Below are 15,329 nucleotides of genomic sequence, written 5' to 3' on the forward strand. Positions count from 1 at the left end.
CAGAGGAAACACTGACACGATTTAAAGTTTAAAGATATATACATATACAATTTTATATGAAAATAATGATTTTGACTTCAATAAACTCTTAATTTTAGAAAATTTCAGTTTATTTGTCTGAAAGTATCAGACTTTTTTTTTAAATTTTAAACCCACATCTATAAAACTGTCTATGCTTTTCATTAAAATTAAAAAAAATAAAAATAAAGTGCTAAAATCCTTTTCTCCAGTGCTTCCTTGACTTCCCCTTTTTCAGTCTTGGAAGCTGTAAAATACCTTTTCAGTATGAAAAAATCTGTGAATTTTTAATATCAGCCATATTATCATGGTTGCTGTATTTTGCAGACACTCTATTCCAAAAAGGAATTTAGGAGTTCATGCTCTTTATAGCTCTTGAGCCATACTTGGATAGAAATTAGTACACTCAATATTGATTATAGGCTTTCAGCAGGCATCTGGAGATCAGGCTTCCAGGTTAATGTGTTAATAAAGATGAAATTCTAAACAAGAAAATGAGGTTTTAGTAAGAAAATGGTTGCCAGCAAGTTTGCTTTCAAAATCACATGGACATGTTATCAGACATTTGAAGGTCACCTGTATATATCACTTTTCTCCTTTCCTGACCAAATTAAGAAAGTGGCTTAAATGCTATGCTGCTGCTCTTTCTTAAGAGCTGACAAATTCTTTGGCAGATTAAAGTATATAATCAAGGATATACTGCATCTTTTCCAGCTTCCTCCTGTTAGAAAAGGGAGAAAGTTGTTAGAAGACCGGTAAAGAACCAGTCAGGCCTAAAATACACAGGAAAGTTTAGAAGTGTGTTGTTATATGTGCTTGGATGTGTGTTATGTCTTGTCACCAAGTACATATGAGTACAAATCTGTAACTTTTTTTATCAGATTAATTGATGTTCTATTGATAAATGAACTCAAAATTCACTATCCTTTAATATAAAATCCTTTTATCATAGAAGTACAAGTAAGGTTAGAAAGAGGAAAAAACAGGATTTTAGGGGCTTGCGTAAGATGCATCTCCCAGTTTCCTCTCGTCCTGCTTTGTTAGGGTTGGCAGGAGTTCCTCTTTTAAATCAGTCTACTTTGACCATTGTATACTATAATTGTCGAACTTCCTCTTCCCTTCAAACTGTGTAATTGCTCAGGGAGGGTGTGGGAAGGAGATGGAAAAGCCATGAACTCATCTTCTTGATTTTTATTTAGTCAGAGAGGGCAGCATTGTAATTTTAATAATTAATTTCCTATCAGTCTAAATTAAGTATTTATACTGAAATTTTCATCTTGACAGAATGATCCTTGGCATGACCAACATATTCAACCCCCCTTTTAAAGCATTGCTGATTTGGAATAGTTGCTTTTAATGTAGTTATATTAAAGCAAAATTATTTTGCCATCAAATCTAGTTCTCTAGGGAATTCCTGTCATATATTTTCCTTTGAGTTACTGTTTATCTGGGTATGAAGTTCATAAATATTTTTCTGATATAGTGTGTGATGTTTTGAATGTCTTAACAAGTGATCAGAAAATTAAGTGCTTGCTACTTCTTTTGAAGCTTTTATCTTGGAAAGATTAGAAAAACTTTAATAAACTTGTCTTAACACTTGATTTTGTTAATAACAATATTTGACTGAATATCTACTTTAAATAAACTGATCTCACTGATATTCTTTTTTTTTTTCCTGGTGTATAGAGAATGAAGTTCAGAATTAGACAGCTTTTTTGTGGGTGTGGAGAAAGCAGAGTTGAGCTAGTGATGTTTTAAGAAAAAAGCAAAGCCTTGCTTGCCTCGTCAAATTTGTGTGTGGGGGAAAGAATCTAATTGATCTGTATACATGAAAAGGTACTGAAAAAAACAGAATAAATGGACACTGTTCAATAGTGACAAAATCAGATTTGAATCAGTTGAAAATTGCTTCTTATGTATTGAAGCTGTAATGATTTATTTTAAGGCTGTTTGAAATGTCATTTTTTTACTGAAGGTGTTTAGTGTATTTTGAAAGAATCATGACAGTTTTCATTCAGCTTATCTGCAAATAGTTTGGGGCTTTTGTTGATTTTCGTTTTGCTTTTTTTTCTGTTAAACTGCAGTGTTACCAGTCACTAAACATTACACCTGTGTTCAGGAACAAGTGCTTCAGATACCAGACTTAACTGTCAGGAGTTTAGTTTATGAATTTAATTACTGTTATTGCATGAGTTTATAGCAGTCACCTGAATTTCTAATACAGAGCAATGGAAAAGCCTACTGTGAAAGCCTACTGTGAAGATTTTCAAAATCTTTGGGGACAACAATGTTCTGAATTTCCTTTCCTGTTGCACCCTTTCCCCTTGCCCTTCTATCATGACTATTATACCATTTTCCTCTTCAGGAAGCTCATTTAATAACATCACTGTTGTGGCTTGAAGATGAGGTATTCTACACTTTTTGTCAAAATTTTGTCTGGTTTTTGTTTTTTTTTTTGTTTCAGTTTTTTAAAATGTTTTTAGTGGAAAGATGTGCTACAATGATGAACTTCTGTTTAAATAATTAAAGTGAAAAATAATGTCACAAATTACTTTGTCAAGTTAACTGTTAGATGCTACTCAGCCTACTTGCCATATGGAGGAGTTTAATTATTAAGAGTAGGAGTGATTTGCTTTGAGAGCTTTTAATTGAAAGATTTAAAGAAGCTCACTCTGAGGCTGTCTCAAGCATTTGAAGATTTTAGTGACACCTTATGTAAGGATTTAACATAAAAACATATTTGCCTTTACTGTGAATAAATTTATTTTGAACATCAGGTAAAATTCTTGAAAACACTTTCTTTTCAGTATTTTCATTAAACCCTGCTGACACTCCAGGTTGTACTCAGGTCTTCAAAAATTGTTGTTCTTGTAAAGGTTTTTTGCCTTGAAAGGTGTCACTGAATTGACTAAGGAACTGCAATATATTAACATTCATGTAAAACAGAAATGTGAGGAAATAGGAATCCCAGTTAGGTAAATATTCATCTGGCAGGGGATTGGACATATTGTGGGCCTCCTTTGTGTCTGGAAAATGCAAAGAAATCCATTTCTGTCATCATGGCATACTGAAGCATAGCTATTTTAAGATGAGAGTACATACTTAGGAAGCTGATGCTTTATAGTGCTTGCCTTTTCTGTGAGGCTTCCCTTTATCCCATATGGCTTTTTAGGAATGAGGAATCATAAACCTAGCACAACATGGTACACTTCTGAATTCAGCAGTAGAATACAGGCATGGAAACCCTGCAGGCTTCCATAGGACTGCCATATGTTACTATAAAAAACATGCTTTTCTTTCTTAGTAAATGCTGAACATCCTCACAGAACAAAAATGATGCGTGGTAGTCAGTCTCTTGAAATAACTCCCAACTGCTACGTTGCTTTGAGTGAACCAATGGGAAAATTTAAAGGCATTTCAGTTTTAGATTTGGAAGTATCTACCTAATTCCAGGTACTTGTGAAAAATCATGAAGCTTCTGTGTGTCCCTGTATTCTTACAAAGGCTCTTTCATGCTTTGAAAAGTTCCAGACTGCAGTTGTGAACACCTGGTTGGAGTCTTTCTGTCAGGCTTGGCACAGCCATGGCTCTTGTGCTCCGGTGTCTGTATGCAAAAGGTGGTGTGTGAGAGAATTGCAGGCTTATTCCCCTTTAGTTGGTCTGTCAGTCCTTTTTTATTCTGAAGTCTGTAACATTTGCAGCTGTTTAGGGAGAAGCAAATATAAGATGGATGAAAGACTATGAGGTACATATACCCTTTTGCTTTGGAGTCTCTTCTGATGGTGTATTCCTAAATAAATTTCAGGGGCTTTTCTGAGATAAGCACTTGAAGATAAAGGTGTAATTAATTTCCCTTACTGGCTTTTATTGACAATGTCACATTTTAACTTCTGTTGTCTTTAGGAAATTGAGTAAAGAGCTATAATTCTAAGGTTGAGGGGAATTTCAAACTGAAATTCTTTTTGTAGTCTCACCTTATTTTAGTCTCACTGAAGAAAACTGAAGTGGGGGAAAGGAGGGGTGGGGAGAAAGGGTGTGAAGTGTTATTTTCCCTTTATCTATAAATACAAAGTTTGCTCTATCCTGGGTTGGATAACTGCTTGGTGCATCATCAGACTGTCTCCTATGGACTGGAGAGGACTGCCCCCCTTGCCTTAGAGCTGGGAGGCAGTTACTGCCTCAAGGCAGGAAGAATGTTTGTTTCAAAATCCTTTGAAACAGTTTGTTGAGCCACGAGTCTGACATTTAGTTTTTTAGGAGAAAATTCCTTCCTTATTTCTTCCAATATTTCTGAAACTTTGTTACTTCTGAGCAACATGAAAAATATAATATAATAACTTATATTATAAAATAACTCATGCCTGGAGTGATATCTGCTGTGCTTTTATGCCTCTTTCCCACCTTGTCTCTTTTGTTTCCTTTGCTAATTCTGTGCTTTTCATAGAAGGAAAGCTCAAATTGGTTCGCTCCATGAGTGAATTTATCATATCTGTTCTTTCCTGTGGTGATGATTTTGGACTAAGTGTATTTATGGCAACACCAGACTAGGATGGAGAAATTGGTCTAGACATTAAATTAGGCTTGTACTTAAAGTATGAGAGAAGATTTGGAATCCCAGAGCATCTTCAATAGTGTTGATTCAAAGTAAAAAAATATCAACTAGTCTCATGATTTGTTGTGGGGCTTCAGCCCTGTGTTTATCGTGTTTGCTGTCTTGAGACTTTTTGTCTTGGCTTTTGTCTTAAAAACTTCCCAGACATTAGTTAAGTAACCATACTTCATCTAGTATTAATTTGAATTGTTTTTGCCATGCAATTGAGGCAAAGTACTTCATGATAGAATGTTCTGCAGAACTACAGATGATTAAATTTCCATCAGCTGTTTTTTGGATTTAGTAGGGCTCCATAGGTATGCTTGTGAAATGCTTTTCACTTATTCTTTAGGTTGTGGCTTTGTAGTTTGTTTTGAGATTGGTCATCCCCTCCCTCAGAGAACAGTGTTGTTAGTCTAAATGCTTAATTTTTCCAGATGAAAACAAGCTTGAAATTAAATCTGGGTTCTCTTTAGAGTGGGTTAATTTTTATTACAGTTGATGTGTGGTCCTACTTTGTTTGGCAGTCCCAAAAAGAGCAATTGGCACTCTATCGGCTCTTGAGAGAGAGATCAAGTGTTCTTGGAGCCAGCACATGGGACATTTGAAGCACAAGCAGCCTGTTTACTTCTCTCAAGAAAAGCCATAGCTCTTTAATGTGCCTTCATGCTTAAATATCCTAAAAAGGCATATTTAAGATAAATACCCTGATTAAGGGACTGATCAGCCTCTGTTGGGAGAAAATGTACTCCGAGAAAACCTTTTTGATTTGAAAACTGGGCTTTCAGCTGAACAAAATGAAAAAACATTTGAGAAGATGCTTGCAAACTGAACACATGTATCTGAAATTTAATTCCATATTGTAATAGAATTAAGTACAATTTAAACAAGTTTGGTGTGTTTGAGGGATCTGTTTATGTTTTGACAATTAGGCTTTCTTCTAACAAGATACGGTGTAGATCAAAATTTATAATAAAAATATTGTTCTTCTGATATGATTGTATTTTAGTAAAATAATATTTTTTGTTCATGGCCATGGAAATTTAATTATTAGAAGAACTTTGAGGTGATTCATTAATATTGCAAGAGAAACCTTTCTATATGAAGCACCCTGTAATTTCAGGGATAGGTCATTTAACCCCTACAGGGATAGTATTTTTTCATTGCAAGGCAAAAATCTAAAGGCTTAGTATTGTGCAAATTAAACTTTTTGTAATAAACCCAAAATAGACAAATAAAATACATATATTTAAAATTAAACTTGCCCCACTTCATAAAATATTAATTGCCTTCTAAAGATGACAATTATATTGTTTGTGATTGGTCTGGTTTAGTATTGATTTGTTATTAATATTATATTAGCATTATGTTAATAGTAATAATTATTAGTGGTTTATTAATTAATATTCATTAATATTTAGTAACTAATAAATATAGAAATATCTCTTTGAATTATGTGAAGTAGTTCTAAAAGCAATACCTCAGTTCTTGGACAGTGTCAGTGAAGTCTTTCGGTTTTTTCTGCTGACTTTCTTTTATTTGTTTTTTTTTAATTGATTCATGAGAACAGATAACAGATTTCCATTAACTCCTGTATAATAAAACTCAAGTATGAAGTAAGAATGCATTGACTCATGTCTAGCTGTGGAAATCAGTCCTCTTAATTATATGTCTGCGATTCCAGCTATGTCATGGTTGTTATCCTTGCACTTCCTGATTTGTAACCTTATGCATTCCTTTATTTTGATTTTTAATTAATTTAAAATTTAAATTAGACAGAAAAGCAGAATCATGCTAATCCAGCTGATGTGAAATTTTAAACCAAAAAACTTATTTTTCTCTGAAAACATTTGATTCCTCTCTTTTTGTAGATGTGCTTCCTTTACTTATGTGAGACTTTAATAAATTCTATAGCAACATGAAAGCTTACTTCTTTGATAGATTAGAAGAAGCAAAAATTACTCATATGCTCCCTCAATTTTTGCTTGCATTGATATGATTTAAGCGTCGTGTTACAATTTATGGAACTCATCAGTGCATTTTTATAATTCCTATTACAGTGGGAATTCACTACCCTATTCAAGTTCAACTTTGAAAAAATGATTTCTGTATCCTTCTCCACCTTCTGTTCTTTGCTGGTGTTCAGTACATCAGAATTCATGTAATAGCTGCTATTAGTTAATGCCAAGGCCTGTGCAAGGCAACTGTGGTGATGGTTGATCATCATGCATTGTAGAACTACAGAGCATTTGGCATGTACCTTGTAGAAGGGAGAGAACACAGATGTAGCAATTTGATGTGGTGCAAGCTGAGCCATCAGATGTGCTCAAATCATGAGCCTTCAGTAATGAATGCAAATGAAAATGTACTATTTTTGACTTGGAATCCTGCTCTACAGTGACTGCAGTTTGTGATCAGAGTGTACAGGACTTACATACATCATGTAATACTATCAGCTGAATTTTCTTTGCAGTGTGCTTTCTGCTCTTGCAGTCCTTGAGTATTTTGTGTTCAGTAGTACTACCTATTTAGAATTCCATCTGCAATGTGATTATGATCCCCCTTTGTTACCTGTTTATGAAACTATGATTGTATGATTCCTTTGTTCTTTGTTTTGTTCAGACTTTCAGGAGGGAGATTAGGAAATGCAGTAGCTTTATTTGCCACTGCACTGACATAAACTAAAGGTGGATGATAGAAGAAAAAATTGATATAGTATGTTACTGGGATGGAAGAAATAATTTGAAGAGCCAAAACTATTTTAGCCTATTTTTGGGACTCCTTCCTGGGAAAAAAAAAAAAAAAAGTTGATTTGCACACACAAGCCTTTCACTTTTTTAGTACAATTACTATTTTACAGTTAAATTTGATATCTGTGACCTGATGATTATGTGCAGTGAACTACATGTACACAATACAGAATTTTAAACCCTTTGTTTTGCTTGGATGTTTTCTATTCTGAAGTGAAAGTAAATAACATTTCTGTTGTGTTGTGGCTTTTTGTCCTCCTCACTATAGATCCCTGCAGTTCACTCAGCCCCCCGTGCTTTACCGAGGAGGACCGATTCAGCCTAGAAGCTCTCCGCATGATCCATAAGCAAATGGATGATGACAAAGATGGTGGTATTGAAGTAGATGAAAGCGATGAGGTAGGAGTAAAAAAACTTCACTTGTGCATACATGAAGTCTTTTTTATCCTTTTGTTTTGCGTAGCTACTCTTTATCTTTCAGCACTTGAGTAGTTGTTGCTATTCTTAATTCAGCCCCTTTCTCAGAAAAACATGGAAGGAAAGTCTAATTATTATATTTGTCTGAAATGGGATATTCCTGTCCACTGTTCTAGCCTAAAGGAAAGTTTCGTATGACTCTATAAAAGCTGCTACTTTCATGGTCGGTGTAAGAGGTGGGCAAAGGTGAAAGATCTAACTTGCAGGAAAGCAGCGAAGTGATCCATTGCTTGCTGTTAAAGTTTCTTCACTCAAAATCATCTTGGTTAAAGCATCACTGGGCTATCCTATTTACCTTAGATCTGTTGCAGGCATTTCATGGTGTAAAGCAATACCCGTTACAGAGAGCAATCTAGAAGAAAGATTTCTGGGTTTTTTTTACATTTTACAGGCAAGTATTAAGAATATTGTGCTTACTAATGGTAAATTAAGTCCTACAACCTAAGGAACTTTTTTGTGTCTGTGCTTGAATGAGTTTGATAGGTAGGCTCCTGGTGGTGGTCCTGGCAAAGAACTTGCCCTTGCATTTACTCAACTTGACCATTGAGATTCTCAAAATTACTGGGTAGGAATGGAAATGTCTGTGTAATTTCGTTGTGCTTGCTTATTTTGCTATCTGGCTGTTGTTAGGCACACGCTTGAGAACCGAGGGGAGTGAAGATGTCCCCTAAAAATGAGGGTACTGTCATGTGGTTCTGATACCCATTCTCATTGTAGATGAATGGGAGAAGAATCTAGCTCCATTTTGTCATCCTTTTCTATAACATCTAGGGGAAGGTTGTTCTTCCAGAATGAGTTAAGCTATGAATCATTGTCATATTAAATGTGATGCTACTTACTTTCCTGTGTGCCTATGTGCAAACAGCATCAACAGGCCCCATCCAACCTGACCCTGAACTCTTCCAGGCATTGGGTCATCCACAATGTCTTTGTGCAACCTGTTCCAGTGCCTCTCTACCCTCTGAGTAAAGAATTTGTTCTTAACATGTAGTCTAAATCTCTCCTGTTTTAATTTAAAACCATTCTCCCTTATCCTGTCACTATCTGACTGTGTAAAAAGTTGCTCTCTCTCTTATTTTATACTACTCCTGTATGTACTGAAGGTCACAATAAAATCTTCCTGGAACCTTCTCCAGGCTAAACATCCCAGCTCTCTCAGTCTGTCTTAAGATAGGTGCTCCAGTGCTCTGATCATCTTGGTTGGCTGGACTTGTTCCAACAGGTCAGTGTCTTTCTTGTGCTGAGGACCTGGAGGCAGCACTCCAGGTGGGATCTCACAAGAGTAGAGAGGCAGAATCACCTCCCTAGACCTGCTGGCCACTCCTCTTTGAATGTAGCCCAGGATGCAGCTGACTTTCTGGCCTGTGAGTGCACACTGTTGGCTCATGTTCAGCTTTTCATCCACTAGCACCCCCAAGTCCTTCTTGGTAGGGCTGTTCTCAATGACTTCTCCCAGTCTGTGCTCATGTTTTGCCTTACAAGGTGCAACACCTTGCCGTTGGACTTCATGAGGTTCTTATGGGCCCACTTCCTAGGTTTGTCCAGATCCCTCTGGATGACATCTCTTCCTTCTTTTAGTCCAACTGTGTTCTTTGGTTTCATGTCATCTGCAAACTTGCTGAGGGTGCACTTGATCTCACTGTGTTGTGTTGTCTGTGTTGTTGATGAGGGTATCGGAGTCCCTGTCCCAAGAGAGAGCTCTGAATGGCACCACTCATCACTGGCCTCCACCTGGACATAGAATGATTGACATCTATGTCCATTCAGGTGGTTCCTTATCCATCAAATGATCCACCCTTCTAACCCATCCCTCTCCAGTCTGGGGATAAGGATGTTATGTGGCACTGTGTGAAAGATCTTTCAGTGGTCTAGGTAGGGGACATTTGTTTGGTCTCCCCTCATCAACCACTGCAGTCACCCCATCATAGAAGGCCACCAGATCAGTCAGACACTATTTGCTCTTAGTAAAGCCAAGCTGGATTTTCTCAGATCACCTCATTGTATGTTGCAACATTGCTACCATGAGGATCTGTTCCACAGTCTTCCAAAACATAGAGGCAAGGCTCAATGGTCTTTATTTATATTCTCAGGTCTGCATTTCTTCGCTTTTTCAATATGAGTGATGTTTCCTTTTTCCTAATCACCAGGGACTTCACCTGACTGCCATGGCTTTTCAAAAATAATGCATATAGTCTACCTTTGTTATTGCAGAAGATTTGGGACAGTCTGCAAACTGAAACATTAGTGATGGAGTGTGAGCTTCCTGGGGAACTTCTCAGTACTTTGATTGTTTCTCTTGACTTGTACTGCATTTTTTATACATTGAAGTTGAGAAAGTTAAAAGAAAATACTGAAACATTTATACATTGGAAATATTTTATTAGTGTTCAGAGGATTTGTCCTGGTTTCCAGTGGACCATCTTTATATCTGATGTTAAATTTCTTCCTGTTCCAAAGGAAGCAACAGAAGCTACTCTAAAAACCTGTTTAAATGGCTGAAATTATAATAGTTGATGAGGCATGCTGTTCAGCTGGGGTAATTAGAGATGAGTGAAACTATATGTTCAAACTACACATTGTGCATAAAATAAGATGACTTAATTGTAGCCCTTGTTTCTGCTAGTTCATTTTTAATTATTGAAGAAATATTTAATAACCCACTCCCTGCAAAGTAGCACTTTTCTAGATATAATTTCCATGCAAATCAGTGATGAATATGTATTTGCATGGAGTTTTTTCTTCTAAGACATTAAATGCAAACCTGAAATTAATGAGAAATGCAGTTTAATTGCAAGTTCAGCTAGTAACTTCTGCTTTTCTTGTAGTGCTTTTACTTAATCTTTACCATTATCATAAAAGATCTACATTTACACAATATAGTTACATAGTTACCTGACTACAGTAGGCCTGAATATATAGCAAATACGTCCTGTTTACATTTCAGAAGCAGATTTTTTTTTTTTTTTTATTCTGTCACAGTGGGTGTTGCTACTTATCTTGATGAAGAATGAGGACTGAAATAAAAACCCCACTTTTTAGGAGTAAAGCTTACATGAAATATAGGGATTTTACTTAACAGCAGGGAATGGATTTTCTGTTTTATGCTGCATGGTTTTTACTTGCAAGGCTCCTGAAGAGCATCGTATTGAGTATGTTGATTAGATGTTCATTAGCTTTTTACTTGGCAGGAGGAATGTGACAAAGTAGAATAACTTTCTGCTGTTTTACCAGCACTACAACAGTGTTACAAGTGTATATTTACACCAAGGAAGGAAGTTCTTGTAAATAAGTTATTTTGAGACAGGAAGGTAGAAAGAGCTAAAGATGTTGAACTATTTATTTTAACTTCTTAAATTTGGTAATCCAGTTAACTCCCAACAGTGATTCCAGCCATTTCATCTGCATGCAGTTAATTTTTCCTAGTGTTTTCATGCTCTGCTTTAGGTTGTAGCTTGTTTTTCCCTTGTAAAATGAAGGCCCACTAAAACCATTCTGTAAAGAAGGAGTTTTTCAAGGATATTAGAAAACTTGAATGAAGCTACTTCTTATTTCCTCAAAAATTGTCTGATACTGGAAGACCTTTGGACGTGCTTTGTACGGATTGGAAAGAAACTTGAATTTGGCCTTGATGAGCTTGATGTGAAGAATCCTGATCTAAATTTTTGGCATGGGATTTAACAGTTAGCAAAACATGAGGGATTTTGTAGAAGTCTTCTGAGGAAGTTAGAGGGCTCTAGTCTGAGCATGGAGTAGTTAGTTTTTACTTATTATTTGGTATGGTACAGCAGAGAAGAGGAAAAAGGAAGGAAAAAAGCCCTCTATACTTATTATGAGGGCAGGCTAATACGAATTTTCCTATCAGACCTAGCTGCTGATACTTTTACTTTATATATCAAGCATTGCAATTGTTGAAGTTGGTTTCAAGAGGTAGGCTGTAAACAGGTAACTGAAAGGGAGAACGTGGTATTACTGAGGGTTTAGTCATGTGTTGGTGGGAGGCGATCTGCCTCAGGAAGCATCTGTTGCACCATGGGAACATGTTTTGTTTTAATGATGAGACACAAGCAATAAAACAGACTTATCATGTGTGCACTATTTACATAGATTTTTCCTGTTTCGAAAGAACTTCCTTAAGTAGGTCCTACATAAAGTGATTTCTTCAAGGAATCTCTCTGCAGTACTAGAGTAAGTTGATGTTTTTGAAATATTAGTATCTTACTGTGTGTCTAATGTCTCACCAAGCTAAAGGCACAAATGTACGGTTTTGCGTGGGATCTCTGGATAGATCACTTCATATTTTGCTTAAGTTTTTTTAAGGAGTTAACTGGAATTGTTGCTTTATAAAAAGACCAGAAACTGAGCAAACCCCATGGAAAACCACCAACACCCTGCTCCATGCTTCCCTCCCCCTGCCCCAAAAAGAAAAAAAAAGACAAAAAATACAGTAAGAAGAAGAGATTGCAGCATTGAAAGCATCAGAGAATAGCTTTTAGCAGGATGGTCAAAGAAGTTGGAACCTCAGAGATTATATACCAAAGTGACTGACTTAAAAATGTTGTCTGCGGGCAAGAATCAAATTGAATCGAACTTTAGTGGCCTAAACCAGGGAAGATGATTCAGTGATTAAAGAAGAGAAAAGTAGCTTGCATGGTCTGGAATGGTAATACTATTATAGCACTTTGGCAGTAGTAGGTTTGACAGGGATAGGCTTCATTTTGTTCTCTGGAAATATACTCAGCAAGATGTTAAATGTCCCTTCAAGTTCCCTTAGTTATTTTGGTTTTGTCCTTTTATTTATGTAATAAAAGTCCTTAAACTGGAGTTCATATTTCTATAAACAACTTAATATCTTGGTGTCAGCTGTTTAGACAAAATTCTGCATGTGGAAAAATATGTGCTGCAGTGGTTCAGAAACTGAAGACATTAGAACTGTTTTTTCATGACACTGGGATGGCTCCTGAGTGTGTTTTACATCTCACTGTGTAAGACATTCTGTTACAAACAGAACAGTATAATCTTTCAAACAAGGATTTTGAGCTTCCTAACCAGTGCAGTAAACCTTTGCCCCCAAAGCTATTGGGTTACTTTGAATTCCTTAATTTGTTGTGGCTCTCTTAATAGAGGTCTTGTTTGATTTAATTTTTTTGCATTTAACTGCTAATGTATTTGTCCCCAGGCAGAGTGTGTTTTAGTCTCCTGAAGTTTTGTAAGCAACTCTGAACATGTCTAGACAATTTGTTTTTGCAGAGCAGGATAAGGAGCCAGGTCTTGTGTGAAAACATTGATGGTGTTAGTTCACAGCTGTGCCTGTGCAAAGAAGCCCTATAGAGAGGTAGCTCCTGTTATCATGGGTACAGTTGCATAGAAACCTGTTCCAAAGTGGCTTGGACTAGACCTACCTCACGCCTTGCCTCCTTGGACGTGCTTAAGCTAATATGTAGCTGTCTGCACCTCTTTATTTAGTCCTGCTACAATGGAATGATCCCTTGGAAATTCTATCTTGGCTTTGCAGAGATTGCAAAGTTTACTTTGCAGTAGATAGCTACAGTTTTGTTTTGAGCTGCAGTAACTTTTTCCAATAGAATGTATAGGTTACTTAAGATATACTTGGTAACACTTTCTTGGCTGCGTCCTACATTTTTCTAGTCATGTTTTATTATTAATTATTAATATTATTAAATATGTTCCCTTATTTTACTTTATAGCATCTTTAAAAGCCATTTCTGTAGGGTAGGCAGTCATAACTGAATCATAGTATGTTGCCTTTTAAAAGCACATTTACCATCATAATTTAGTCAGTATGTGTGACATTGCAATAGCTGCAACAAATCTTGTAGCAAATAGATGTGAGGAAATGTTTTAAAAGGCTGAAGTTGTCACATTTGCAGGTTTTCCCTTTGAAGGAATAAACCCGAAGGAAATAACACTACTTGAGGAATAGATGCTCAAGGGTGAGAGTAATACCTGGCCAGGGGATGTTACTAATTGCTCTTAAAGTAAACTTGTCAGTTAGAGGGTCTATTTTAAGTTGATGAAACTGAAAATTATAAACTTGAGCTTTTACCCAGAACAAAATATAAACAGCATGAGAGTGCTTCCTGCTGCAGTTAGTGAGTGTGGTTAATTTTACTTTTCCAGTGGCATTCTTGAAAGTATGCAATTGCTTGTTTTGCCCTGCGTGTCTTGTATCATCAATCCCCCCCCCCCCCCCAATTTGTTTTTGTTTTTCTTTGGTGGTCTTGCTTCAGGTTGGTCTTTGGTTATGGGTGGACTGGATTTTGGTGAAAGCTGTGGTACTAAAGGCTTTCTGAAGAGGGAGGAAGGTGGTTGTGTACCTGATTCTTGGACTTCTCCAGGACTCCACAGGTCTTGTCCTCTCCAGGAAGGAGAAAGTTTCCTTTGGAGTTATTACACTGCTGAACCTTGGACTTTGAGATATTAGTCTTTGTAGAGGTGCAGCTGTTACAGTACTTCTGGGATCAAAATGCTAGTTTCAAGTCTAGGTGTGGTGTTTTTTAAATTTCATACTTGTTTTTGAAGTAGCTGCTTTGACAAATGGTTATTTTTGTTTCATACAGAGTTTTAGGTAACTTATCTTCTGCTTTCTTGGTTTCAACTTTGTAGTCTTAAAATGACTTCTCTTTCCTGAGTAATTATGTTGGCTAAGATAATACTTAGATGTGTTTTTCTTAGAGCTTATTCTTTTAGCCTCCCTATTTAGAGTTATTTTTCTAACCTTTTCTTTGTATACTTAATGACCAGGGCAACAGAAGAGAGATTAACTGCCATGACAAGGAACAGAAAAATCCTCTTTTTAACTAGAGTTGTTCTATTTTTTTGTCTTTCTTCAATTTAGGTCTCAGTTCTTTTTCTTAAAGCAACACTTCCATATTAGGCCACTTTTGAAACAAAGATCTTTTATACAAAAGAAAGATGTTTGATGTTGTTATATACCTCTTCGTTAGTGAATGCATTTACTCTTTGAAATACGATGACCTCTTTTCAAATGCTTGCACTGTAGGACCTCTTTGAGGAAGTCGTTGTGTTTATTTTCACAAGGTCTGGGAGCAGTAAGGATAGGACAGAACAGAAGAGGGGCTTTTCACTTGGAAGAAGTTCTCATAGATGTACTATTTCTGCCCCTGAGGAGTAACTGTACTGGTTACTAACAACTGCAAGCTGCTTTCCATTTTGTATGCTGACACTCCCTTTTAAAAAAGGGCCTTAGTCAAATATTCTAGCCAGTGTTTTGGTATAAACCAGGTGCACACTCCCCTTCCTTCTCCTGGGAAATGCCTTGCTGCAGGCTCAGATCCGTGTTTCGGTCCGAAGCAGGTGCTCAGATCCCTGTTTCGGTCCCAGCCAGGTGTTCGGATCCGTGTTTCGGTCCGAAGCAGGTGCTGGATGGATCCGTGTTTCGGTCCGAAGCAGGTGCTGGATGGATCCGTGTTTCGGTCCGAAGCAGGTGCTGGGATGGATCCGTGTTTCGGTCC

At 36.7% G+C, this 15,329-nt stretch overlaps 1 protein-coding gene across 2 annotated transcripts in view; it reads left to right on the top strand.

Moving 5' to 3' along the window:
* The window catches only part of STIM2 (stromal interaction molecule 2), a 64,101-nt gene that overhangs the window by 27,343 nt on the left and 21,429 nt on the right, over nucleotides 1-15,329 (top strand). For both annotated transcript variants that reach the window (XM_005517785.3, XM_088056154.1), the window contains exon 2: nucleotides 7,628-7,758. In XM_005517785.3, coding sequence (XP_005517842.2) covers nucleotides 7,628-7,758 — 131 coding nt within the window. The remainder of the gene's footprint in view (nucleotides 1-7,627; nucleotides 7,759-15,329) is intronic.

This window comes from Pseudopodoces humilis, chromosome 6, assembly GCF_049639895.1.
Source record: "Pseudopodoces humilis isolate 2021_Gansu_Grassland_sample_001 chromosome 6, ASM4963989v1, whole genome shotgun sequence".
In the NCBI taxonomy this organism is placed as follows: domain Eukaryota; kingdom Metazoa; phylum Chordata; class Aves; order Passeriformes; family Paridae; genus Pseudopodoces; species Pseudopodoces humilis.